Source organism: Ursus arctos, unplaced genomic scaffold, assembly GCF_023065955.2.
Source record: "Ursus arctos isolate Adak ecotype North America unplaced genomic scaffold, UrsArc2.0 scaffold_4, whole genome shotgun sequence".
NCBI lineage: Eukaryota > Metazoa > Chordata > Mammalia > Carnivora > Ursidae > Ursus > Ursus arctos.
The window spans coordinates 9193005-9218857 of NW_026623056.1; the positions used below are offsets into that span (position 1 = coordinate 9193005).

At 36.2% G+C, this 25853-nt stretch overlaps 1 protein-coding gene across 8 annotated transcripts in view; it reads left to right on the plus strand.

Moving 5' to 3' along the window:
• The window catches only part of NAALADL2 (N-acetylated alpha-linked acidic dipeptidase like 2), a 1320052-nt gene that overhangs the window by 996667 nt on the left and 297532 nt on the right, over nt 1–25853 (plus strand). For all 8 annotated transcript variants that reach the window (XR_003316023.4, XM_057306508.1, XM_057306509.1 and 5 more), the window contains 3 exons: nt 598–741; nt 21136–21228; nt 24142–24347. Coding sequence is in view for 7 of the 8 variants with exons in the window: in XM_057306508.1 (XP_057162491.1) it covers nt 598–741; nt 21136–21228; nt 24142–24347 (443 nt within the window). In the remaining variant the exon portion in view is untranslated. The remainder of the gene's footprint in view (nt 1–597; nt 742–21135; nt 21229–24141; nt 24348–25853) is intronic.

Genomic DNA, 25853 nt, shown 5'->3' on the forward strand with positions numbered 1-25853 from the left:
GAGAAGCAGACTCCCTGATGAGCAGGGAGTCCTATGTGGGATTTCATCCCGGGACCCTGGGATGATGACCTGAGCCAATGGCAGACGCTTAACTGACTGAGCCACCCAGGTGCCCTCCTTTACCCATATTTTAATAGGTAGGTGCTGTGGCCAATTCTTAAGCCTTTCTGGGTTCTGTGGTACAAACTGCATTGCTTCTCAGCTTAGCCTCTGCTGGCTTAGATTTTGGTCTTGGGTCTGTTGCATCATTTGATACTTATGCATCTGTTTTCTAGCTTTTAGAATCTTATTGCTACTGTCCCTTCTCTTTGGTCAGCCCTGTGGATTTATACTTTTTTATTCCTTTGTTGTCATTTCAGTGGAGTTCTATGGGAGAATGGAGGTAGATGCATGTGTATAATCTGCCATCATTAATAGGATACATCATAATATTTGGACTGAAGTACCTCAAATCATCTTTAATGAGTACAACTAAGGAATAAGCAAATGAACCAAGATAAGCATATGGTTCATATTTTAAATGCTTATTACAAAAAAACTTCAAGTGTTTTAATTTCTGTTTGCTAAGGATTCTGTTCCCTTCTCTTTTCAATCCAGATGGAAGCTTTAGGCAAAACCGATCAAACCTCACGTCTCTGCTAGTGCAGCCCATCTCGGCATCTCTTGTTGAGAAACTGATCTCTTCACCAAACAGCAGAACCAGAAATGGTGTCTGTAGCCCGCTAGAACTTCCAAATAATGGTAAAGTATTTCATGTCTTTCTGTGTATTTTGTAGTTTTTGTAAGCACCATGGTCATTTTTTAATCTCTTAAATTGACATGCTTAGAATTATTCCTTAAAAAAAAAGTTTATTTTTTGATGAGGTGAGCATTTATTTCTCTTCTGTGGTTCTTTAAGGGACATTTTTGGAAAGTAATTTTGATGAAGACTGAGAGTTGATCAAACTGAGAGATCAAAAAATAAAAAATAAAAGGAGAAGCAGAAAGCATTTTAAACTGTAACAAAGAAAAGCAGCTTTACAAATAAAGCATTTTGTACATTCACGAAAATCTGCTTAACATAGCTTCCTCGTTTCAGCTTCAGCAGTCTTGTTGGCTGCCAAGATTCAGTGGATAGCAGTCAGCTATCTGGGGTATGAAGTCTTTTAGTAGAAAGCATTAAAGCCTAATTCCTGCGATTGACTAAAAAATCCCTGTGTCTTTACGCATCATCGCCTGAGAGATGCCTCTTGCACCGCAGTGCAGTTTGTCAGGCCTTGTTGGAACACACCGGATAAAACTGAAGTAGTTAAGCTACCTGCGGTGGGGTGCGAGCCGCGGGCTGCATCTTATTTCTGCCTCCAGCCTTAGCATTAGAGTTCTAAAGAAGAGCCTCTCTTTACATATTGTTAAGTTTGTATCTAGTCATTGTAAAACTCAATGCAAAGACTCTGTTTCTGTGTCCAGACCTGAAGGCTCAGCGACCCATGTTTTATCTCATCTGCTTTTCTCTTGACAACAAAAGCATTAAAAAAAAATGTTTTGAAGACACCTAAAAAAAAAAAAAAAAAAACCCAAACCTGAATACATGCAGGATTGCCCTCTGTTAGAGACACACATACACTTTTCAAAGCCCTATCAATTGAGTGCCTCCTAAACTGATTATTGACTAAGCAAGTAAGAAATATAGAAAACACTGATAAGCTTAGGTCCTCAAAGCGGAAAGGAAGAGGCCTTTGAAGAGCTTTTTGTTTTGTTTCATTTTTTATTGTCTTTTATTCTGAGCCCTACAAATTGATTGTGGGCTTAATTTGTTAAAATATGTAAAGAAAACTATAATAATATGTTAGTTATAAGGAAAGCCTTGGACTTCCAAAAGACCAGATTTAATTGATCGATCGATTAGTTCAATAAATATTCAGAGCCCCTACTGTGGTCCATCCACTGTCCTGCCCTTAGTGACCTGATGGTCCCCATGCTGGTTCCATGATTGCTCGTGTATCCCCACCTTGCTGGGAGCCACTATTTTTGGATCTACAGAAAGCTATCTAACCTTCTCGTACCTCAGGTTGAGCTGAGAATCAAGTTATGATGTGTGTCTCAGTACTTTTGTATCCTCTAAAATGTTATATTAGCAATTGTCTTTCTTATCCAAGAACTATATCCTTTTTCTTCCACAATATGTTAAATATCTGTATACTAATGGCATAGCTAAGCAAAATGGCACTCCATAGCTGTACCTTTACAGTAAGTTACAACACGTATAAAGCTAGAAGAAGAATTGAGATATACACTGAAATCTGTTTATAGCTCCATTGTTAAAAAAGCAACAAGAAGGCCTGCTTTCTAAGGAATTATGCCGTATCGAGTTTTCCTTATGGATATAGTAGCTATTATTGTTTTCAGAAAAATCCGGAGATGTATGTAAATTGAGAAGATATTTCATGTTATAATGGGTACTCCTTTCATCATCTTTTTAAAAACAGGGTATTACATTTAGATTTCCCAAATAGTGATGGAGCAGTCTGAGTGAGTTGTTAAATTTAAACTAGTCTTAAATGTAGGGTTACGAGCCTCTACCCCCGATGTTTTGGATAATAATACTTATGATACAGCCAAGATAATTAATTTTTTAAGTTTTCTCCTAAACACATAAGTACATTATTTGCTTATTATGCTATATATCAGGACGGGACATGGAAAGGATACAGAATGAAATGCTATATTTTGGGGTAATAAGAGCAATGCTTATAGTTTATAGAATAAAAGAATAATTTAAAGCATATTATAATTATATCTTACTGTTGAATTTTCTTAGTCTTGAGCCTTGGTATAGGAAAATAGAGAAGTTAAGCAGGAGTACATTAAAAATATGTTTGCAAATCAACTATTATTTATTTTACTCATGTAATCCTTTGTATATACTGAATCCAAAGTCTCTACAATCCAGACAAGAGTGTAATGGAATTAACCTATCATATCTGCCTCCTTAGCTTCCATTTGCCCCTCCCCCTCGTTGAACTGTTGCCAACATTTCCTGGCAATATAGTATGAGTAGGTTTGGCCACATCCCAAGCTCTAGAAATAGATCCTTGTTAGCTCAAGTCTATTGACATATCACATCAACCATATTATGATGGTTGCTTCAAGGATGATCTTGGCCAAACAAGGCCAGGACTCAATTTCTGGAATTTATTTGAGCAATGACTTACTTTAACACTATAGCTGAACAAAAAAGCCTGTAGCCCTGGATCTTTTGTTAACTTCTTTGGGACCTTGAGAGTAGAGCCTTCCTGAAAATGGACCAACACAAGGGAGGTACACGTGAATAATGGTGGGGGCTAGAAATAGAAAATCCTTTCCACATCATTTGAGCTCTAAAGCTTTGTCTGAAGCCAAATCTACTGAACTGGCCATATATATGAGTCAACACACTCCCTCCCTTTTCTTTCCAGTCCATCTATGTTGGATTTTTAGTTTCTTACAACAAAAAGCTACCTAACTGAAATAGACCATAAAACTTAAACTAAACAAAGGTATTTGATATATGCATTCATGAAATATGTTCAACAAAATGAAGTGGAGAGCAGGGTATTTATATGGTAAGTCTTGAGAGAACAAGAATTGTTTGAGAATAGAAAAAGAAGCAGGAAAAAAGGTCTTGCAATATATGTACACACGTGGGTTGATAAGATAATTGCATATTGACTGTATTTTATTTACCATAGTCTTGTCTTACTTTTTATAGGCCTTACCTGTTGTTCTAATATGTTATCAGTCTTTGTCCTTGAGAATCAAGCAAAACATGGGAATTTGAATTTTTGGTTCTCAGTCTGAGTTTGTGGTTGAAAACAATGAATATAGTGGAAAAAGGAGAGGAGGAAGTTTAAAACCCATTAACTTAATTTAAGGCAAAAAAATTTAAATGAATCAAGTTAAAAGAAACACTTTAATATGTTTGGTGAATCACTTTTGATGAATAGAAAAATGGCTATTTCTATGTTGCATGAAAATGTCATCAGTGATGACAAGTTTTTACAGAAGTAAATTTGGATCATCTCTTCAAATGGTGAAATATATATATAATTATATATATATAATTTCCCTGTTCACAATTTTATATATCCTTTGATGAGAATGACTTTAATTAGAATATAGTGAGGTCAGTTATAATTTTTACATAATTCATATGTACCTTGAAGATTTATATTTCTAATCTGTTAACAGCTACTTTATTCATTATTATCATTTCTTGAGCAGAGATCTAAAAAGATGTTTTGAACATATTGTCTAAAAATTGAGGTTAAACTAAAATTTTTTGGCAAATAGTAAATTTTAACTTTTCCGGGGAATGTTCATTAATGAGAAATGTTATTAGTACAGTTGAATTCAGCATTATTTTTTGTTACATATGAAATAATGAATGTGTTCAGAGTAGCCCTAATGTTGCTACATGTGAGAAAATCCAGGAGTACATTATGTTATTCTGATTAAAAAGTGTCTCAGTAGATACATGGAGTGGAAATGATATAATATGGCCCTTTCCTGCAAAAGAGAGTTCCTCAGAGGGCCTAGAAAGAAAATATAAGAGAATTGCAAACTTGTTTTAGGGAAGGGTAGGCTTTAATAACTTCCAGCCATGAATGTGGAAGAAAATATTCAGAAGAACATGTGAAAATTTTAATTTCTCTGGGCAACTTCTATAGAGTATTCATATAGATACAGTGGCCACTTTTTTTTCCCCAAAAATTCAGCGAGCTAGAATACTTTTGAAATCAGTGTCATGACAAATGTTAGGAGTCACTAAACTGTGCGATGGTGACACCCCGATTTTATGGCTCTTCAGCCAGTTGCACAGTGAACCTAGGAGTCTGAGCTTGAAGCTGATAACAGAGTAATTCGTAGAACTAAAGCTCAGTCTTCATGAGCTGCCAGTCTGAAGTCCTCGGACAAAAGGAAAAAAAGCTTCAGAAATGACTTTGAAGGACTACTCATCAAGGGTCTTAAACAGAGTGAACATAGGTGGGAAACCTATTGTCCAAAGTCCGCAGAAAGTACAGTCAATTCTCTGTTTCCTGGGGAGTGCAGGTTGGGCTTACCAAGGGTGACACAGATCTGTCATTCACCCAGAACTTCTCATGTTTCCAGCTTTTTGTCTTGACAGTTTTGATTTTCAGAAATGATTCAACTTAGATTCAGTCTAGAGTTGGGTTTGTTTGTTAAAAGACATAAAGACAACCTGAGATGTACACTCTTAGGCAGAATTACTTTAACAAGTGTTTTCCAATGTCCAATGTTTCTCAGCAATTTTTATACTTTCCTACCTTCTTGTCACATCATTTCTCAAGTACCTGTCGCTTCTTTCAAATTACAGAAGCTTCAACTAAACTTTGTCGTTTATGTATGTGATAAACTCCTTTAGAGCACACATTGTCTTTATAGTTTGATGATCCCCTTTTTGAAATGAGCTGATTCCTCAGTGCCTTTCTGGTTGTACATCCTGCTATTTCCTTCATGTATCCAATATTTCTCCCTATCATTCTACTTAGTTTTATCCAAACATGTTTTCAAGCTTGTGTCTCTAAGTTGAAAAGCCTCAGTCCTCTAAAGCTCCATGCAAATGCAATGCTCCTCATGTTGGAAGTAGCATCTCCCGACTCTCTCTGCCATGCTTTAGACACTTGTATGCTACTTGGAAGAATATGATATTCTTCTGAGCTAGAGGATAAGCAACTTCAATTTTCTTTTTCTTTTTTTTAAGATTTTATTTATTTATTAGAGAGAGAGAGAGAACAGGGGGAGAGGGAGAAACAGACTCCCTGTTGAGCAGAGAGCCCAATGCGGGGCTGGATCCCAGGATCTTGATATCATGACCTGAGCCAAAGGCAGATGCTCAACTGACTGAGCTACCCAAGCACCCCTTCAATTTTCATTAGAATGTGTTGTTTTTGTTTTATTTCTACGTGGTTCTTCGAGGTTTCCTTTATTACCTAGTGTTCTATGAGTATTTGGAAGGAGTGTGTACTGTGTGGTTGTCAGGTACAGAGTTCTATGCCCACTTAAACTAGGTACCATAATCAGGTCATTCAAATAGTCTACATCTTATTATTAGTGTTAAAATCTCCTTCTAAGTGTACTTTGTCTATTTTATCTTGTAGTTCTGTTGATTTTTGATTCATATATTTTAAGGTCATTTCTTAGATGTTTATAAGTTCAAATACAACATATCTTCCTTGTTAGTTGAAATGCTTATCAGATGAAGTGATCTTCTTTATATATATATTTTTCTTAAGTTTTTAATGCTTGTCATAAATTTGATTTGGCTTGATATTAATTTAGCCTCCAGTACCCTTTTTTTTAAGTTCGTGTCTTTATGCTATATCTCTTTGTTTTACTATCCAACTTTCTATGTATTTCTCTTTTAGCATCTCTTCTTAATAGCAACTAGTTTGTAGTTTCTTAAAGTACATTTTACTTAATGTTGCTGAGATCAAGAGTCACATGCTTTACCAACTAAGCCAGCCAGGTGCCCTACGACTACTTTGTATTTTAAATACAATCTGGTTATCTTTAAGCTGAAACCTCTAGTTCATTACATTTAATGTGATTATTAATGTATTTATGCTTATATATTTTTGTCTGAATTTGGGGTTCTTCCTTGTACTGCATATTATGTTTTCCTTTTGTTTTATTTCTCTCATTAGATTTAGGTTATTTTGTCGTTATATTTTTCCTTTCCTATTTTATTTTTTATTTATTTTTTTTTAAAGCAATGCTTTTTAGTTTTTTTTTTTTGTTTTTTTTTTTTAAGATTTTATTTATTTATTCGACAGAGATAGAGACAGCCAGCGAGAGAGGGAACACAAGCAGGGGGAGTGGGAGAGGAAGAAGCAGGCTCATAGCGGAAGAGCCTGATGTGGGGCTCGATCCCATAACACCGGGATCACGCCCTGAGCCGAAGGCAGACGCTTAACCGCTGTGCCACCCAGGCGCCCCTTTTCCTTTCCTATTTTAGAAGGTATAAATACTTTTTGTATTCTTTTAGAGTTACCCTAGAATTATAGCTTTTTAAAGATCCTTTTCCCTGCTTTGTCCATGCCAGATAATTTCCTTTGCTATCTTCTGGGTGGAGTGGGGAATGCAGTCATGTAGGATTGTACTTTATGAGGAAGAATCTCTTTTTGGATCTACCTTCTCTCCAACTTGGGCAAGCCCAGGACTTTTTCTTCTAAACTTTGCATCTCATAAGGCCATCAAGATTAAAAGATTCTCCACGTTCAGTAAATCCCCTCAAGTTGAAAGCAGCTTTATTGTGTTACTTATCTGGGTTCCTATCACAACTTAAATTTTGACCTAGTAATTCCTTACCTTCTAGTTCTTGGATGCTGTTAATAAGATTCATTTTGTATTTTATTCAGCATTGTAAATTAGTTTCAGTGGGAAAGTTGGTCTGAATATCCTAGCCTGCCCTATTACTATAAAAGAAATTAGTCTCCTCCTCACCATCTATTCATTTCCTGGCAAAACATAGGATGACTCAGTAAATATACTTAAGTTGGTCAACATATAAATCAGGTTGCCATCAGGAAATCAATGACACCCACACTAAAAATGTGCAATTCCAGGGAGTTTGGACATTTGGCCAACGGCCTATGCACAAGTGTGGATGGGTAAATGGAAATGGAAAAGTGATGGTGAGGGGCACCTGGGTGGTTCAGTCAGTTAAGCAGCCGACTCTTGAATTTGGCTCAAGTCATGATCTCAGGGTTGTGAGATCAAGCCTTGTCGAGCTCCACTCTCAGTAGGGAGTCTCCTTGAGATTCTCTCTCTCCCTCTCCCTCTACACACCCCCCGTTTTTTCTCTCTCTCTAAAATAAATAAATCTTTAAAGAAAAGAAAAGAAAGAAACAAGAAGGAAGAAAAGAGAGGAAAGAGAAAAGAGAAAAGAAAAGAAAAGAAAAGAAAAGAAAAGAAAAGAAAAGAAAAAGAAAAGAAAAGAAAAGGGGTGGTGAACCACCCCAAGGCTAGTAATTGTTACTGTCTATAAACCTAAAGGTGCAAGAAGGGAGAGTAGTTACAGGAACTGGCAAGTCTTTTTTTTTTTTTTTTTTTTAAGATTTTATTTATTTATTTGACAGAGAGAGAGACAGCCAGCGAGAGAGAACACAAGCAGGGGGAGTGGTAGAGGAAGAAGCAGGCTCCCAACAGAGGAGCCTGATGTGGGGCTCAATCCCAGAACGCCGGGATCACGCCCTGAGCCGAAGGCAGACGCTTAACGACTGAGCCACCCAGGCGCCCCAGGAGCTGGCAAGTCTTTAAGGGGTAGGAGAGGGCAGTCTGCCAGGAGCCTTGGCTCTCAGTCAAGGACTGCAGTCACTGCCAGCAAGTGACCAGCCAGGGAGGGTGATGGAACACAAGTGCACTCATCTCTCGTTAACTCAACCTGCTGATCACTTGTTGGTATCTTCTACTGGCTAAACAGAACCTGAACCCAAGAACAGAGGAGCCAGGTAGATGTCTCTACAGAGGTCAGCTTCTTGGGGCACAGAGCTGGGTGAAGGGTGAAAATAGATCTGGATGGAAATGTGGGGAATGTGCAGTCCAGTTGGTGCTGCAGATGATTAGTCTGCTGATGAATTTTGATAATTTGTGGTTTGTACAGTGGTTTGGTAGAAAGATGTGGGAAAATCCATTAATCAATTTTCACTCTTCTAAGGGATACAAAGAAGATGAAAGTTATTTTTTCTGGGATTCAAAATATCTTCCTATTTCCATAATTTTACTAATTCAAAATAATAATCTTAAACTTTAAATATTTTTTTTTCCAAAATGCATGCAAGTTCGTAAGAATACATCTTACACACATGGGTGTGTATGTGTGTGTGTGTGTGTGTGTGTGTGTGTGTAGACTCAGGGATAGCTACTAAACTAAGAAAAGGACCAAGCAAACAGTTTTCATTCAGTATTTTCATGCTAGTCTCACTTTTTTAGAACAAAAATTTTACAGTACTGATGCAGATTTGGAGATTTTACTTTTCTCTTTAATTTCTCTTATTACAAAAGCAGTTAATGTTTGCTAAGAGTTAGGAAAGAGAGATGAGGAAAAGGAGGGAAGCAAGTCAGCACATTCTGCATGAGTCATGTTGGGCTTCCATAACAAGACACCACAGACCTGGTGGCTTCAACAGCAGACATTTATTTTTCTCACAGTTCTGGAGGCTGGGAGCTCCAAGTTCATGGTACCAGAAAATTTGCTTCCTGTAAGAGGTCTTTGATGGCTTGCAGACGGCTGCCTTCTCTGTGTGCTCACATGGACTTTTCTCTGTGCACACATAAAGAGAGTAAGGGAGCTGTGGTGTTTCTTTCTCTTTCTTATAAAGACACCAGTCCTATCAGATTAAATTCCCACCCTTAAGACCTCATTTAATCATAACTCCATAAAGGCCCTATCTCCAAATAAGCTAAACTGGGGGGTTAGGGCTTCAACATATGATTTTGAAGAGAAATGGTTCAGTCCAGTACACATTCCTATCACCCAGTAATTATCACTATCAATGCTTAATATAAATCCTTCTAGATTTTTGTATATACAGTTAGAGGTTTTGTTTTTTTGGTGGTTTTGTTTTTTACCAAAAGGAGATCATACTATACATATTATTTTGAAATGTGTTATCTAATTAAATGTCTCCACTTTTTAATGATAGTAGACTTTATTTAATACACAATCTATATTAAGTTTTACCAGGTATCCCAGTTTTTTACAGTGGGTTTATCCAAACCAAGATCCAAGCCTGGCCTACAAATTGCATCCCTTCTAATCTAGCATGATCCTTTTTTATCTTCTCTTAACACTGAGATCTATGGGATCGAGTCTGTTATCCTGAACGTCCTGTGTTCTAGATTTGTGAGATGCTTCCTTGTGATTTTATTTAATTAGTTCCTCCAAGTTTATTTTCAATAAACTTGAAATTAATTCTCAAGGCTTCTATTAGAAAGTCATTATTGTAATTAGTGGATAAAAGTTTTAAAAGATGTTTTTTTGGTAGCTGGTATTACTATCAGTATCCAGGATATGGTAAGACATATCATATCCGGTAAGGTGGGACATAGTGGACCTAGTTGGGTCTTCGTCCTAGAACTCGTGTAAACTTCTTGTATAGAACTCTTTTTTTTAATAAAAAGGATTTTTTTTTTTTTTATTTGAGAGAGAGCAGGCATGGGGGGGGGTGGCACAGAGAGAGAAGGAGAGGGTGAAGCAGACTCCCTGCTGAGCATGGAGCCAGACACAGGGCTCGATCCCAGGACCCTGCGATCATGACCTGAGCCAAAGTCAGACATTTAGCCAACTGAGCCACCCAGGCACCCCTTGTTTGTGTAGACCTCTTGTGTAAAGTGATGTTCTCTGCAGGAAAGACTGAAATGGAGCTCCTGAGAAAATTACAATATGGCAAGAAGAACATAGTATCTAGGGCAGGTCTGATGATATCAGTTTGTATGCGTTGGTGCGGGCACTCTGATTACTTATTGCCAGTGCATGCTGATTGGTCAGCATGTATGCTGTATCAGTTGATAAATATTTTGATAAATATTTTGAATAAGACACTTGGTCTAGAGCACACGATGTCAATCAATAATGCTGGTTCAGAAAAACATTTGGCAATAGGGAGATGCCACATGGAAAAATGGAGCACTCAGAAAGCTATCCGAGCTGTGATGACATAGAACCCAGAAGCAGTTTATACTCAGATATTTAGGGAAGGAGTTGGCATTTAGGAAAGATGCTGGCAGTTTGTAAAGTCACAATCATCAAAAGTGTGATTCTAGAGTAGATTCCAGTCCCTAGGGTGCAGGGAAATTGAAAAATAAAGAAAACAAATCATAGCCGCAATCCTAGAAGTTCTTTTTTAGAGTCAGGTAGCTAAAGAGAGAGTTAGGTACACAGAATGAGAGAAATCCTCAATTAAAATTAGGAATCCTTGCAAGAACTATGTTTAAGAAACCATCAAAAGTCTATTTATTGGAATTAGGACTCAGAGTTAGCAGTAACTTTTAGTCCTCAAATCTCTCTTAATAAGGTTGGGATTTTTCCTAGCTACTGGGTCATGCTTACTCAGCACAGGTAGGCGATGAAGCCTTGTTAGCTATGAGGACGGAGACGAGAACTAGTTAAGTCTTCCTAATAGCAAAAAAATGCAAGACAGAATTATCGCTGGAAAATAATTTCTGTAGTATTTTTCTCTGCACATGATGAAATTAAGGACTAAAGAGAGGCCACGACTTTTATGTTTCAGCTCTGACGCTCCTCACCCTATTTGAATACAAATGTTCTCTGAGTGGAACACATTTTTGTCATCTTGAAATCTTTTGAACTTCACACATCAAATTTAAAGCTGCCATCAAACTTTGAAGACAGAAAACATTTGGCAAATGTGAGCTGGAAATGTTATCTTAAAGTAGCAGTCCATACACACATACACATGAATTGACTTTTTAAATAACAAACGGCATCTAAATGTTATCCAGGATTTTCTAATTTCAAATGTATTTTTTTAATTTTGAAATAAATGCAAACTTACAGAAAAGTTTCAAGACTAGTACAAAGAATTTTTTTTTCTCAACTACCCGAGAGCAAGCTACAGACATGATGAATCATCATATCTGAATTCTCCCACAAAAGGTGACGTTTTCTCTACACAGACGGCACAACCATCACTATCAGGAAGGAAACTTTGGTACATTACTACCGTGCACTCCAAAGGCCCCCTTCAGATTTTGCCAGTTGTTTCAGTAATGACCTGAATAGCAAGTGGATCTAAACTAGAGTCATGTATTGTGAGTTATCAAGCGTCCTATTTCCTTCAGCCTGGAATAGTCTCAGTCTCTGCTTAACTTTGATTGCTTTACCAATTTTGAACCTTACATGCCAGCTATCTGCAGAATGCTCCCCAGTCTGTGTTTAGTTAATGTTTTCCCATGAATAATTTCAGCCTCTGCATCTTTGGCAGCAATATTACAGAGTGAGAATGTTTTTTCCCATTGCTGATATCGGTTTGTCCCATTACTGGTAATGCTAACTTTGATAATTCAATTAAATTACTCAGAAATCTGTGTAGGCTCCTCCTTGAGGTTACTATTTTTAAAACTTTTTCTTTTACAATTACTAATCTTTTGAAGTCATGCAAAGATCCTGCTCCCACCCCCTTATGTCCACCAACTAGTTTAAATGTTTATTTATGCTTTATCCCCAGTCATTACCCAGATGATGCCAACGGTGATCTTCCAAGTTCATCATCCTTCTGCTTTTATTAGTTGACACTCTACTGTAAAGAAGAGCTCTCTTTTTCCTATTTGGTTGGGTGTTTATACATATAGTATCAATTTATCATAGATATAATTAGGATTTATATCCCTAATTTATTCAGTGGGTTATAATTCAGTAGTGCTTTTTTTTTTTTTTTTGATACTCAAATTGTCCCATGTGAGCCCAAAATATCACCTTTAACTTAGGTTCTGTCTATGGCATATTCTCATTATTCTTTGAAAATTTCCTTCGTTTTTGAGACAGTAAAAATTTGATATACCAAATCATTTTGTACTTCCCGGCCCTGACCCTGTTATCAGCCTTTCTCCAAAGAGTCCTAGTTCCTTTGAGTAGAGAATGGTGTCTAGAACACAAGATGTGGATTCTAGATGTGCTCCTTGCTATTGGAGTATTACTTCTTTCAATACTTCTTAGTAAACAAAACTAGGGAAATATATTTTAATATATTTTAATATAAATATGTATAAATATATATGTACATACAGATTATAGTTTTATTTATTTTTGTGTCTATCTAGAAAACTAAAAGGATCTATCAGTACCTAATTTTTTTCTCTTTCCATGTTTGTAAATCTCTTCACTAACAGTGAGAAATGTGCTTCTCATTATCTTGACTATTACCTGGGTAATTACTTCCCTTGCCTATACCCAATTGATGTCATTACTCCTTCCTCCATGAGAATGCCTTTCTCATTCCATTACAGCTCTGACAACCAAGCCAGGCTCAGCCCCACATGGACTATTCACCCTATATCAAATGCTCTGTCTGTCCCCCATCAGCAATGCAGTTAACTTCCTTACCGCTTTCAGCCCCCAATACTATGTGCTGGTCAGCTCTTAAATGGGAATGCCCTTCTCAGTAGGCAACATTGACTTCTCTCATTGCACTGTTCCCCCTGCCAGTTGCTTTCCTCCCCATTTTCAAGCTTTCACACATACGCATGTGTGCGCGTGCGCACACACACACGCACTGTCCTCATCATGCCTTGGCCCTGACACACCCTGTGATGGACCACCACAACACATCTGGATGCCTTCCTTACCTCACATGACCCCTTGCTCACAGAGCCATCATATTCTACTGCCACTGTTAGAGGTGCTAACCTTGGCCAACCTCACCTAATGGCTTTAAGACTGACTCACTCAGAAATAGAAAGGACGTGAAGATGAAGAGGAAGAAAACATACACTGTTCTTGAGAATATAAATGTTTAATTTTATAAATATTATTGAGCAATATATTTTTCTGTTATTATTTTTCATTTATCACTCTGTGTTTAATATCTATCCATGTTGTCATACGCTTGCTTCTAGGTGCTTTATAATGTTGAAAAAAGTAGCTTTTCTACATTTGATAAATCCATTACTCCGGGGATGGACACCTTAATTGCCCTAACTTTCTTATTACCAAATATTCTAGATTCACAGTTTCTCTTGCTATTTTGGTATCATGTTGTTTTTGACAAGCTTGTTGTCAATCTGATTCTGGGTTTTTTTTGGTTGTTGTTGTTCTTTTTTTTGTTTGTTTTGTTTTGTTTTTTTGTAAGTGATCTGCTTTTCACGCTGGGTACTTTCAGAATTTTTCTCTATGTTTTTCATATACAGATGTGTGGCACCTGGGTGGCTCAGTCAGTTAAGTGTCTGCCTTTGGCTCAGGTCATTAACTCAGGGTCCTGGGATTGAGCCTGGCATCGGGCTCCTTTCTCAGCAGGGAGCCTGCCTCTCCCTCTACCTGCGCTCTCCCTGTTTGTGCTCTCTCTCTCTGCTAAATAAACAAATAAAATATTAAAACAAAAACAAAAACAAAACAATACAAAATAAAAGAAAATATATAGATATGGCTTTCCCTTTTCCTGGAAAAAATATTTCTTTAAATATTTTTCTCTCTTCCGTTTATTTTACTTCTTCTTCTGGTATCATTTCTAGAAATCCTATTTCTATCCACCATGAATTTTAATTGTACTTTTCTATTTTCTCTCTTTACCCTTTTCCGTGGTTGCTGGAAAAATTGCTCATGTGATATAGCTCTTAAATTCAATTGTCAGTTATATCTATTACTTACCATTTCTATCTACTCATTCTATCTGTCATATTTCTTTCAATTATTATATTTCCCTACTGATTATTTCTTCTTTTTCAAATGTTTTCTGGTTGTTTCTTTTTGCTAATGGATCCCCTTCTGTTCTTGTGTTTAATTATAATGCTTGCTTTTAAATTCATGTGTTGTATGTTTCAATATATTTACTTTGGATAGCATATATGTTCATTATGTTTCTTTTGTGTGGTTGTGGACCTCGCAACTAGATATCTAGGTATTCAGTCTGGAAGTTTATGTTGTTCTGGAAGTATTAGTTACCCTCTTATGATTTCTAGGAGGGCAGAGCTGGAGTCAGACCCCAATTTATATCTTTCTGGGTTTGCATAAAGGGTGTCATTGTGTCCCCAGATACCATGGAACTAGTCTAAACCTCTCTCATTTTCTGACAGTTCCCCAGGTAGCCTCAGTTTTCAGGGATTTGGTGTTATAAGGTGGGGCAATAGAAGAAGATGGTCTCCTTAGGTTTTAGTTCCCATCACTCCTGGGAACTGGAGAAGAAGAATAAATGTCCAAGGGTTCAGGTTTGTTCAAGCCTTTTTACAACAGTATTTCACCCAAGCAGACCCTGGGAAGCCTTCCTAACTCAGTTTTTGTTTCATTTATTTATCTCTCCTTTTTAATATTTTGTCTGCAAACACACATTTTTACCTAAGTTCACTCATTATTAGTCTCTTGGTATTCTGTTTTTTTCATGTATAGGGTACCCATGTCTCTACATATTATTTTTCCATTTTAACAGGCACTCATTTTATTGCAATTTTCTATGTCATTTCCCTGTTTGGGATATTTATGCTATTTTTTGTAATTGCTATTATAGATTATACTGGGAAGAATTCAATTATTCTTGTAGAATAAATTCCAAACTACAGGATTGCAATTGTTATTGCTATGAAGAGTAATAAAGCCTTATCAATGGGTTATTTAACTTAGCAATGCCAACAACAATAGATGTGTCATGAGAGTTTATCCAGAGTTTTGCTGACATTCGTGTTGAAAGTGCAAGTGTGATCATGGTGCTGCTTTTCACGAAGGGAAACAGACTCTGCATATTTGTTTTCAGATATGGGCATGAAATATTATAAAATAATATGTATTAGGATCAATATCATGTATGGGGGTACAAATAAATAGATGAAAAAGTTATTTTTGCTATATTAGATATCATTATGTCTGCATGGTCCTTGTGCAATGATACCTAAGAAGTTCCTTCCATCATTTGGGAGGATCCTATGTAAATATAGCATCCTCCTCTGAGCAAAAGATTGTCTTCACTTATTCAGATCTCTGCATATCTTCTAGATCGGAATCTTAGACTTTAAGATGTAAAGAGGGCAGTAAAAAATATATGAAATGCTTCCATACAAATGTTGAGGACTCTATGAAATAGAAGAAAAAGCATTTTAAAAAGCAGCTATTAAAAAAGAGAGTCGAATATCCAGAAGCAAAAATGAAGATGGAACAAAAAATTAGAGAAATTAGCAAAAGAGTTTCCCCTGTGGTTGCCTGGTATTGGGAAGTTATGGATTCTGTTAAATTAGAGTGGGAATATCACCGTACATGAACACAGAAGACATAGTTGTGTGCCTATAGGGAGCAGGCAGTTTTAACTAGCATTCCTACGTAAGTGCGGGAAGACTAGAAAGGAACTCACCCACTGGTGGAGGAAAGCATTCTTCTGTCTGAGCTCTGAAGGAAAAATAAAAATCTGTATTTAGAAATCAAAAACTCTAGCTCAGAATTTCCACTACTATTGTAGTACAGAAACTGCAAGCCAAGAAATTTGCATAAACATTGTCCCCAAGCCAGAGAGGCCCCTGGGATGCCTGGCAAAAGTAAATGCAATGCTGGGAAAATATATATTGGAGAAATACTAAGCAAAAGCAAGATGGAATAATTTTATGAATATCAGGGGGATGATGGGGAGGAAGAGTTTAGGAAAAACATTGGGCTAGAGAAGATGTAAAGAATAATTGTTCTACACATTCTGTATAGAAATCAGAAAGCTATAGCAACTCCAAACTTGAACGCATGAAACTAGTCTAAAGATATGCAAAGAAAAATTTGATGATATTGCCAGGACAATTGATAAAGACAGATCATATGGGAAACTTAAACATGTCTCAATAATCAACAGGCAATTATTAAATAATTAATATATTAATTAAATATTAAATATTAAATAATTAATAAAGTTATAGCCATACAGTTTTCCAGGTTGATCTACTGGACATATATATGAAATGCTTCACTCATGTAATACGGAATGCATGTTTTTGTATGAAACATTTTATTAAAATGTATATTCTCTGGGCGCCTGGGTGGCACAGCGGTTAAGCGTCTGCCTTCGGCTCAGGGCGTGATCCCGGCGTTATGGGATCGAGCCCCACATCAGGCTCCTCCGCTATGAGCCTGCTTCTTCCTCTCCCACTCCCCCTGCTTGTGTTCCCTCTCTCGCTGGCTGTCTCTGTCTCTGTCAAATAAATAAATAAAATCTTTAAAAAAATAAAAAAATAAAAAATAAAATGTATATTCTCTATCAGATGTAAGAACCTATAGGGCCACAAAACAAACCTCACATAATATCATAGAATCAACAGCTTACAGACCTTGCTTTTCTGTCCATAATTAAGTTCAATATCAATAGTAACATACATCTTGTATTTGGATACTTAAAAAATTATTTGAACTAATATATTATATATATTATAGAAAGAATGATAGGAGGGTGCCTGGGTGCCTCTGTCGACTAAGTGACTGACTTTTGTTTTGGCTCAGGTCGTGATCTCAGGCTCCTGAAATCGAGCCGGGCCTTGGGCTCAGCAGGGGTCTGCTTGAGATTCTCTCTCTTCCTCTCCCTCTCCCCTCCCCCCTGCTCACTCTCTCTCTCCAAATAAATAAAAGAATCTTTAAAAAATAACTTGCAAACTAAGGATAGTGTTTAAAAAGAAAGAATGCTAGTAAAAATTATAAAATTTAGAATGTAAGATAATAATGTCAAAATTAATATACTACACCTATATAAAAAATCCGTAGCCTTAAATGCATCCAGGTAAAATTGAACACAGGTAATGTAAGCATAGAACATAATATTGAAGTGGAAAAAATATATAACGAGGATCTACAAATTCCATTTGAAAATACTAATGAATTAGATACTCCTAGGAAAACTGATAAAGGAGAAGAAATAAAAAGATGAGTGAGTTAATGTTAAAAAAGAGGACAAAAAACAGATATATGACAGTGACTTTCTTTTTTTTGTTGGAGGCACAAGAATAGAATGAACAACTAAGTGCAAATAAATTCAGAAGAAATAAACATGTTAAAAATCTGAATTTATTTATAACCATTAATATTTATTTTAAAATATTAATGAAATGAAATGAAAATATACATTAAATGATAATGTACCCTCCTTCCCCATCCCCCACACAAAATATGAGAACCAAATAGTTTATGTATGAATTCTAGCACTCCTTTATAAAATGGATAATCCCTTGCTACATATAAACTCCTAGAAAATCCAGGAGAAGCAAATACCCCTAAATATTTGTGAGGTTGTATAATCCAGATCCGAGGCACCAGGCGCCCATCTATGCATTTTTTAACACAGTCAAGTGAAAAGCCTTAAGATTATCTCTAAAGATGATTTAACATCTGTTTAGGATAAAATCTCTTTGCAAAGTAGGAACAGAAGTGTTCTTCCGTAATCTGAAAGGGAGTTTTCCAGGAACCTATAGCAAACATGGTTTGTTTGCTTGTTGGTTTGTTTTTTCCTTTAAAAAACAAAATCTCAGAAACACTCTTTTCAAAGTGAAGAACACAAAGCAAGGACCAAGGAATACGGCTCTCATTGCTTTTATTCCACACTGCGCTGGTAGTCCTACACAAGATGATAGGAGCAATAGTTGAAAGTTATAGAATTTGAAAGGAATAAACAAAACTCTCTTTTCTTGGTAAGTAATTGTCTAATTTGAAACTAACAAAAATAAAAACTCTGTAGATCAACTATTACATCCTATAGGAGGTTAACAAGAAGGCTCATTGTAAGACCAAGGTAAGAAATTAAATAGCATAAAAGTTATAAATATTAGATGTTGTTATCATAGCAGGAAAATCATCAAAATGAATTTAATAATAGGTGTGCAAAACTTCTCTGGAGCAAAATATAAAACTTCATTAAAAGACCTAAAAAACGGGGTGCCCGGGTGGTTCAGTCATTAAGCGCCTGTTTTCAGCTCAGTGCGTGATCCCGGCGTTCCGGAAAGGAGTCCCTCATTGGGCTCCTCCGCTGGGAGCCTGCTTCTTCCTCTCCCACTCCCCCTGCTTGTGCTCTCTCTCTCTCTGGTTGTCTCTCTGTCAAATAAATAAATAAAATCTTAAAAAAAAAAAAAAGACCTAAAGAACAACTGAGATAGTGAGACATACGATGTTTGTAGACAGAAGACACACTATAGTTTCCTCAAGAAACTCAAGATGCAATGTCGTTTCCTCAAGAATATCTCATAATGAGAGAAATGGAGGCTTAGAGTGAGACTTTATTGTTTAGCTAAAAATGTTATTTATATGAAGACCTGAGTTTGAGTTCCAATTCTGCCCCATGTGTTTTATTCAATAAAAAATAATAGAACCGATTTCAGTTGGTTGTTTCAAGAATCAGTGAGATCCAATGAGACTTAGTGTATACATGTGAAAATGTCTATTATTACAGGTTGTAAGACACTATATTAGTGCAAGGTAATATTCCAAGCAGAACGTTGCAGATGTGTATATCTTGTAAGGTTTTCTCACTTCTGAATTAGGGGGAGAAAAAAGAGTCTTACAAAATCAGAGAATTTTTTTTTTTCATCCACATCTCACTCGAAAATAGTCTGGAAAGATTTTTGACAACTATAAAGTAATGAGTCTCTTAAGTTCACCTGTCTGGACTATTAGGAACCAATATACAACAGGCAATTAAACATTGAAGACAAACATATGAGGGGAGCCTCTGTGGCTCAGTTGGTTAAGCATCCAACTCTTGATTTTGGCTCAGGTCATGATCTCAGGGTGGCAAGATCCAGCCCAGTGTTGGGGTCTGTGTCAATGGGGAATCTGCTTAAGATTCTCTCCTCCCTCTCCCTCTGCCTCTCCCCCTTGCTATCTATCTATAATAAATAAATAAACCTTAAAACAAAACAAAACAACAAAAAACAAACATATGAGTCCAACTATATGAGGTTCTGGAAAAAGGAAAACTATGGAGAAATTTAAAGGCCAGTGGTTGCCCGAGATTCAATAAGGAGGGAGTAGGGGAAGGATGAAAAGGTAGAGCACAGGGGGTTTGAAGGGCAATGACACTATCCTGTATGACACTGTAACGTTGGACACAGGCCCTCATGCATTTGTCAGTATACATAGTATGTATAACACAGAGTGAAGCCTAATGTAAACTATGGACTTAAGTTAATAATTATGTATTAATGTTGGCTTATCAATAATAATGAATAGATCACCCTAATGAAAGATGTTAATAGAAGCAGGGGAGAGAGATTGGACATTTGGGAACTTTGTGCTTTCTGATCAATTTTTCTGTAAATCTGAAACTGCTGTAAAAAACCAAGTATATTCCTCTAAAGCGAGCACAAATGCATAGCACCTAAAATAAAACCACAATACTCGGGCTCTAAGCAGATTTCCGTTTCTCATATACGAGGTGCTCAGGCATTCTCTCATGGCCTTTTTACTCCTATTTTAGTTTTAATTTTAACAAAGTCAGGATACTGATTTCCCATTTAAATTGTTAGAAAGGGTACATTCAAGGAAAGAAGCAGCTTATTTATTGTAACAATTTTCATCTAGTAGAAAAGTACCATTTGAAGGCCTGTCAGTATAGTGCAGCTACTTTGCATTAGCTGCTTTCAATTGCCACCCCACCCCCCACCAAGAGAACCTTCTGGCTGCCCTTGAACCTCTCCTCGAAGCCCCCTACCCCCAGACTTCCCAGGATCCGTCAAATACAGAATTCATACATGTCATCCCTAAAGGCCCTCAAAGACGCTTTAGGACTGTGACTGAAGGATCTCCGGATTGGTGTCTTTGCCTTATTTGTTGTCAAAATTTTTGAATATCAGGCATAGGAATACAAGCGCTCAAAGGGGCAGAGCTATTTGGTGGAGATTTAGAACAGAGGTGAGAAACCAACCAACACACGTAAAAATGAAGACTGAAATATTTAGAACTATGCACAGCTTTAGAAATCTTTATTCTTTTAATTTCTGTATGTCTTTATAGTTTTCAATGTGATAAGGTAATAATGAGTCCTACAGGAAAGATTAAATTAGCTTCCACATGTTCTTTTTCTGAAGGTAGGAGAGTACTTAAATTTCTTTGGAAGTATTTTTATCTGATACGTATTTTTTTAAAAATAGGAGTTGTCCACCTCTCCCCGGGGTCTTGTGTGTGCTCTCATGTTGAACTTCCCTGGAGCTCTGAATGTGGAGTTTAGAACTGGCTCTTTATAGCTCTGCAGCTCTGGGAGGCCAGCAGGGGTAACTTAGTCATCATTGTATAACAAGTTCCTAAAATAGAGTCTACACAAAGTCTTCAAAAGATATTTGTCAAAAGGCGTAACTTGGGTTTTCTAGAAAAATTCAATGTTTGGAATTCTTTTGTTAATGATATTAGATAAACTAATATGGATGTTTTAAGAAAAAAACAACAGAATTTAGAAAAACAAGTATCTTAATTTTTTTTTTCAGATGAAAGAATTGTCAGCATGCAAGTTCAGACAGTTACAAAATTCAAAACAGTTACTAATGTTGTTGGATATTTAAAGGGCTTGACATTTCCAGGTAAGTAGGGCTGAGATTCTATATGTATTTATAATCTATTAAACCATCACCAGAAAATGCTGTATAACAATATAAGAGCATAATTAAAGGCATTTCCTACTTTACCACGCTGAGAGTGAGTGAGTATGAAAACGAGAAGTAGGTCTTCGTTCTCTTTCTTACGCTCTTCGAAAATAAATCAAAGTAGAGAGTATAAGGGAAAAAAAAGAGCAAAACAAAAATGAGAAAACAGTTTAGATTTGTGAAATTGGCATGTGCCTCACGAAAAAAAGCTACAAAAACCAATGTTTTTTTTTGTTTGTTTATTCTTCACTGTAGCACAACCCCTGGGATTTTGACTTTTCTCAAGAAAGGACCTTTTAAAAAAGAAAATATTTTAGTTTTAATGTTGTCTTAAAAAAATAATAGAAGTTTTTATCTCCAAAATCTAATCTTTCAGTGGTAATCTATGTTCTGTCTCCGACCCTTGGTCCCCTGTAGTTCTGCCTAATGTCTGCATGGCTTTAGGTTTTGAAGATGCTTATGAAAACGATCACCCAGCTAAACTTTAAATAATTTTACACCTCGCTCTGGGATGTTCATGGTGTCATCAGGTGATATCATGCAGGCTAAAAAAGTAAAACTAACCAGCACGTATATTAATTGAGAGATTCATAGCGACGCTTCCGAATGCATTGTGAGGCCGAGCCACCTCCTGCTGTCTGAGTGCTCGGTGTACAGGGGAGACTGCGGAGTCTTGTCCGCATACTTGGGCCGCTTCTGTTGATTTGGTTGGGATATTTACTCCAGTTCTCCTTGGAGAATTATTTTTCTCCACAACTTTAGTCAAGTTGACCCTGTAATTGATAACCCAGAGAATTTGAGATCAAGTTTTACATCTCCCCAAGTTTCTTGCCAGCCAACTCTTAGAAAATTTATGGAAGGTTCATATTTTCTCTGATTTCTTTACAGTAGCAATGTTGAACAACCTCTGATTTTAATGTCTTTAAATACAAGATATGAATGGGTTTGGAACTTGTCGTGGTTGCATTTTAACTATTTCAACAAATTTCCATCATAAGAATCTCTAATTGAAGCGCCAGAAATATTTATCATCATTGCTACATTTACTAGTTTTTACGGAAAAGCCAAGTTGTACAAAACTATGCTAGCTTGAGGGTAAAAGAGCTTTCCTAACTGAAATTCAATATAGAAAAAAATCAATTTCTTAAAATCAATTTACCAGTAGTATTCTTCAGTGTATAATAAGCAAAGCTTCCCAAATTTTGTTTATTTGAATTCTACGCAAAAATATTGGCTGTTCATTCACATGATTTTCCTATTTAATGACTCTGAAAATTAGAAACCATCATTAAGGCTTTGGATATCATTTATCTAGAATACAGATAATCCCAAGCAGAACTTTCACACATATCTGAGAGATGAGTAAATAAATTCCCTGAGTTTCAACATTTGCAACCACTCTGTATATGCCATTAATTAAATTTTGATAAAATGTTAGCAGATCAAATTCATTGCTGGTTCTAAAATCAGTGTGGAAAGCTAAAATAACTTCACACAATGATTTCCCATCCAATAGCTTTCTGATGCCATGAAGTAAAGGAGTAATTCATTTACTCCACACACAGGTAGTACTGATGATGTGTCAGACACTGTTCAAGGTGCCTTACACTTAGTGACTCATTTAAAACTCAAAGCAAGTGAATGATGTATGTGGTATTTGTATTTTCATTTTATACGTGAAGAAGTCAAGGCATAAAGAGCTTAGATAAGCTTTCCAAGGTCACACAACTAGTAAATTGAATAGCCTGGACGCAAGCCCAAGCAGGCTGGCTTCAAAGTCTGCACCATTGAGCTATGGGACATTTCTGAATAAAATGACACTCAGAGAAGAAGTCTTTTTACACAGATGTATAGGACTACTTGGTGAAATAAATACAGTTCTATACCAGGAACATTCAGTGGCAACAAAATCAGAGGAAATTCTGGAGATAGAGTTTTATTCTACCTTATTATTGACAATAGTCGGTAATGTACATGGATCAGTCCCCATCCACGTGTCATGGAGATCTTTTTATGTTGTGTCTAATGGATTTTGTATGAGTCTATGAAAGAATGTGAAAAGAAAACTTTCACAGTAGTTGGATGACTTTTGATGTTGATTTTTTTTTCCTTCGGGGAAATGAGAGGAGCTAAAACTCTAGGTCGGAAGCTGTAATTAATTCCCTAAATACTTCATTTATTTCGAACTCCATATATGACTACCACATTATTTAATATTTACAGCTACTGAATAACTGCTTCCTCATATGTATTAATAGTTCGTTAATATTTACTGAGCATACACACATTGTTTACAGGGCACTTCCCACTCTGTTTCTGGAAAAATGTTAGATAAAGGTTTCATTGTGGCATATTTGTATACTTCATTAATTAATATGCATGTTGCAAAGGACAGTAATATGGATCTAAGCTTTGGAATCATAATTGAGTTCAGCAGCTGCCTCTGCTTTGATATATGCAGATGTGTGAATCAAGACAGTGGGTGAAAAATGTTAAAGTAGTCTTAATTATTAGGACAATTTTACATAATTGTTGCTCAGTTGTGCAACAGGATTATGTAAATGTCATTAAATTTATTGTGAAGGTTTACATTTTTTTTTAATGTTTTTTTATTATATTATGTTAGTCACCATACAGTACATCCCTGGTTTCTGACGTAAAGTTCGATGATTCATTAGTTGCTTATAACACCCAGTGCACCATGCAATACGTGCCCTCCTTACTACCCATCACCAGCCTATCCCATTCCCCCACCCCCCTCCCCTCTGAAGCCCTCAGATTGTTTCTCAGAGTCCATAGTCTCTCGTGCTACATTTTGTTTTAATGGCCCTCGTTTCCTTCCATTTCCAGACCGGTATATCATAGTTGGCAGCCACCATCACACCGCCTATGGTTCTTACGGACAAGAATGGGCCAGCAGCACTGCCATCATCACTGCTTTTATCCGGGCCTTGATGTTAAGAGTTAAGAAAGGGTGGAGACCAGACCGCACAATTGTTTTCTGTTCATGGGGAGGAACAGCTTTTGGCAATATTGGCTCCTATGAATGGGGAGAGGTAAATGTACATTAATTACTGTGCTTTTCCTGCTGTCAAGCACTCTCTCTCTCTCTTTTTGACTAAAGTTGACAAAATAAAGTTGTTGAAACCAGGGATAAGAATGTGCCTTTCAGACAAGTTGTTCTATCTGCCAACTTGCTGAGATCACCTGTAAGAATGAGGGGGAATTAGACCCCAGTGAATTGTGTATGAGCTGCAACTGTCTTACTCTTGTTGCTACCAGACCTACAGACTCTGATATACCCACAATTGTTTTTACCTGGTTATTGTGTTTCTCCTTAGACACGTTGAGTTACTGGACAAGAAAAGATCAGGTGATGCATACAATTACTTTTTTTTTTTTTTTTAACTTTCTGCCAATATGCACTTACTTTTTTTTTTTTTTTAACTTTCTGGCAATTATCTGAAATTAGGAAACAGTCTCCTATGTTAAATATCTACGACCTTAGCATCATACCATAGCTATACAATATGTATATTGGCCTCAAAATAGTGCTTTCCTTCCTTCTCACTCCCTCTACTCCATCCTTCTTCTATTCCTATGCCTCCATCTCTCTGTTCCTTCTTTCCTACAAATTTATTTATTAACCTACCTGCCTACCTATACTACCTTAGGAAGGCTTTGTCTAAATGAAATCTAACATGCAGTGGGTGATAGTTAGAATACCACTGGTATGTTTAAGTTTCAAATGCTTTTGATAGGTCTGTGTTTCACAGATGCACTGTATTTTTAATGGGATATATCAACAGATAATTGGATTGATGCCATATTAAAAACTTTGAAAACATTTAAAAACTCTTAGATATGCTATTTATTTTATGATTTTTTAAAGAGGGTTATGTAAAAAGGTAGGAAAAATCTATACAATTTTATCTAGGAAAATAAAGCTATTTGATATTCTAGTTTATTTACTGTCTCGGCTTTGGAGGAAAAAAAAAAAAAAAAAACCCTAAATATCTAATGGGAAATTCTCCTATTTCATTTTTTATTTAAGTACTCAAGAAAAAAAAAGATAAAATGTCTATTGATTTCAATGAAAATATCAAAAAGATACACAAAAGGAAATAGCAAGGGTCTTTTTTAATTTGAAGAAAAAGAAAACTTAAAAATGGAGAAATTTTAGTGTAAAATTTATTAAGATATACATGTTGCAAGTGAGAATATTTTTCATACTCAAATTAGTTGTGTGAATATTTGTTCTATATTCAAAAGAACTAATTCAAATAAATAAATTCTATTGCTGAAAGAATCTTTTTAAATTGACAAATTTAAGTTAGATGGAAAATGTAATAGCTGAACCAACCTCTCAGACTTCTATTCCAAATTACTTACTTTAAAGGCATAAACAAGTTAAAAAGCAATTTGGGGAGTATATTTGTGATCTGGGCTGATTTTAGTATTTCAGAATTATATTTATGTATGTAGGCATGTTTGGCAACTAATTATCAGTTCAGTCACTTTCTGTTTTTTTCCATGACTAGGTAGGCAAAGATACATGAGTG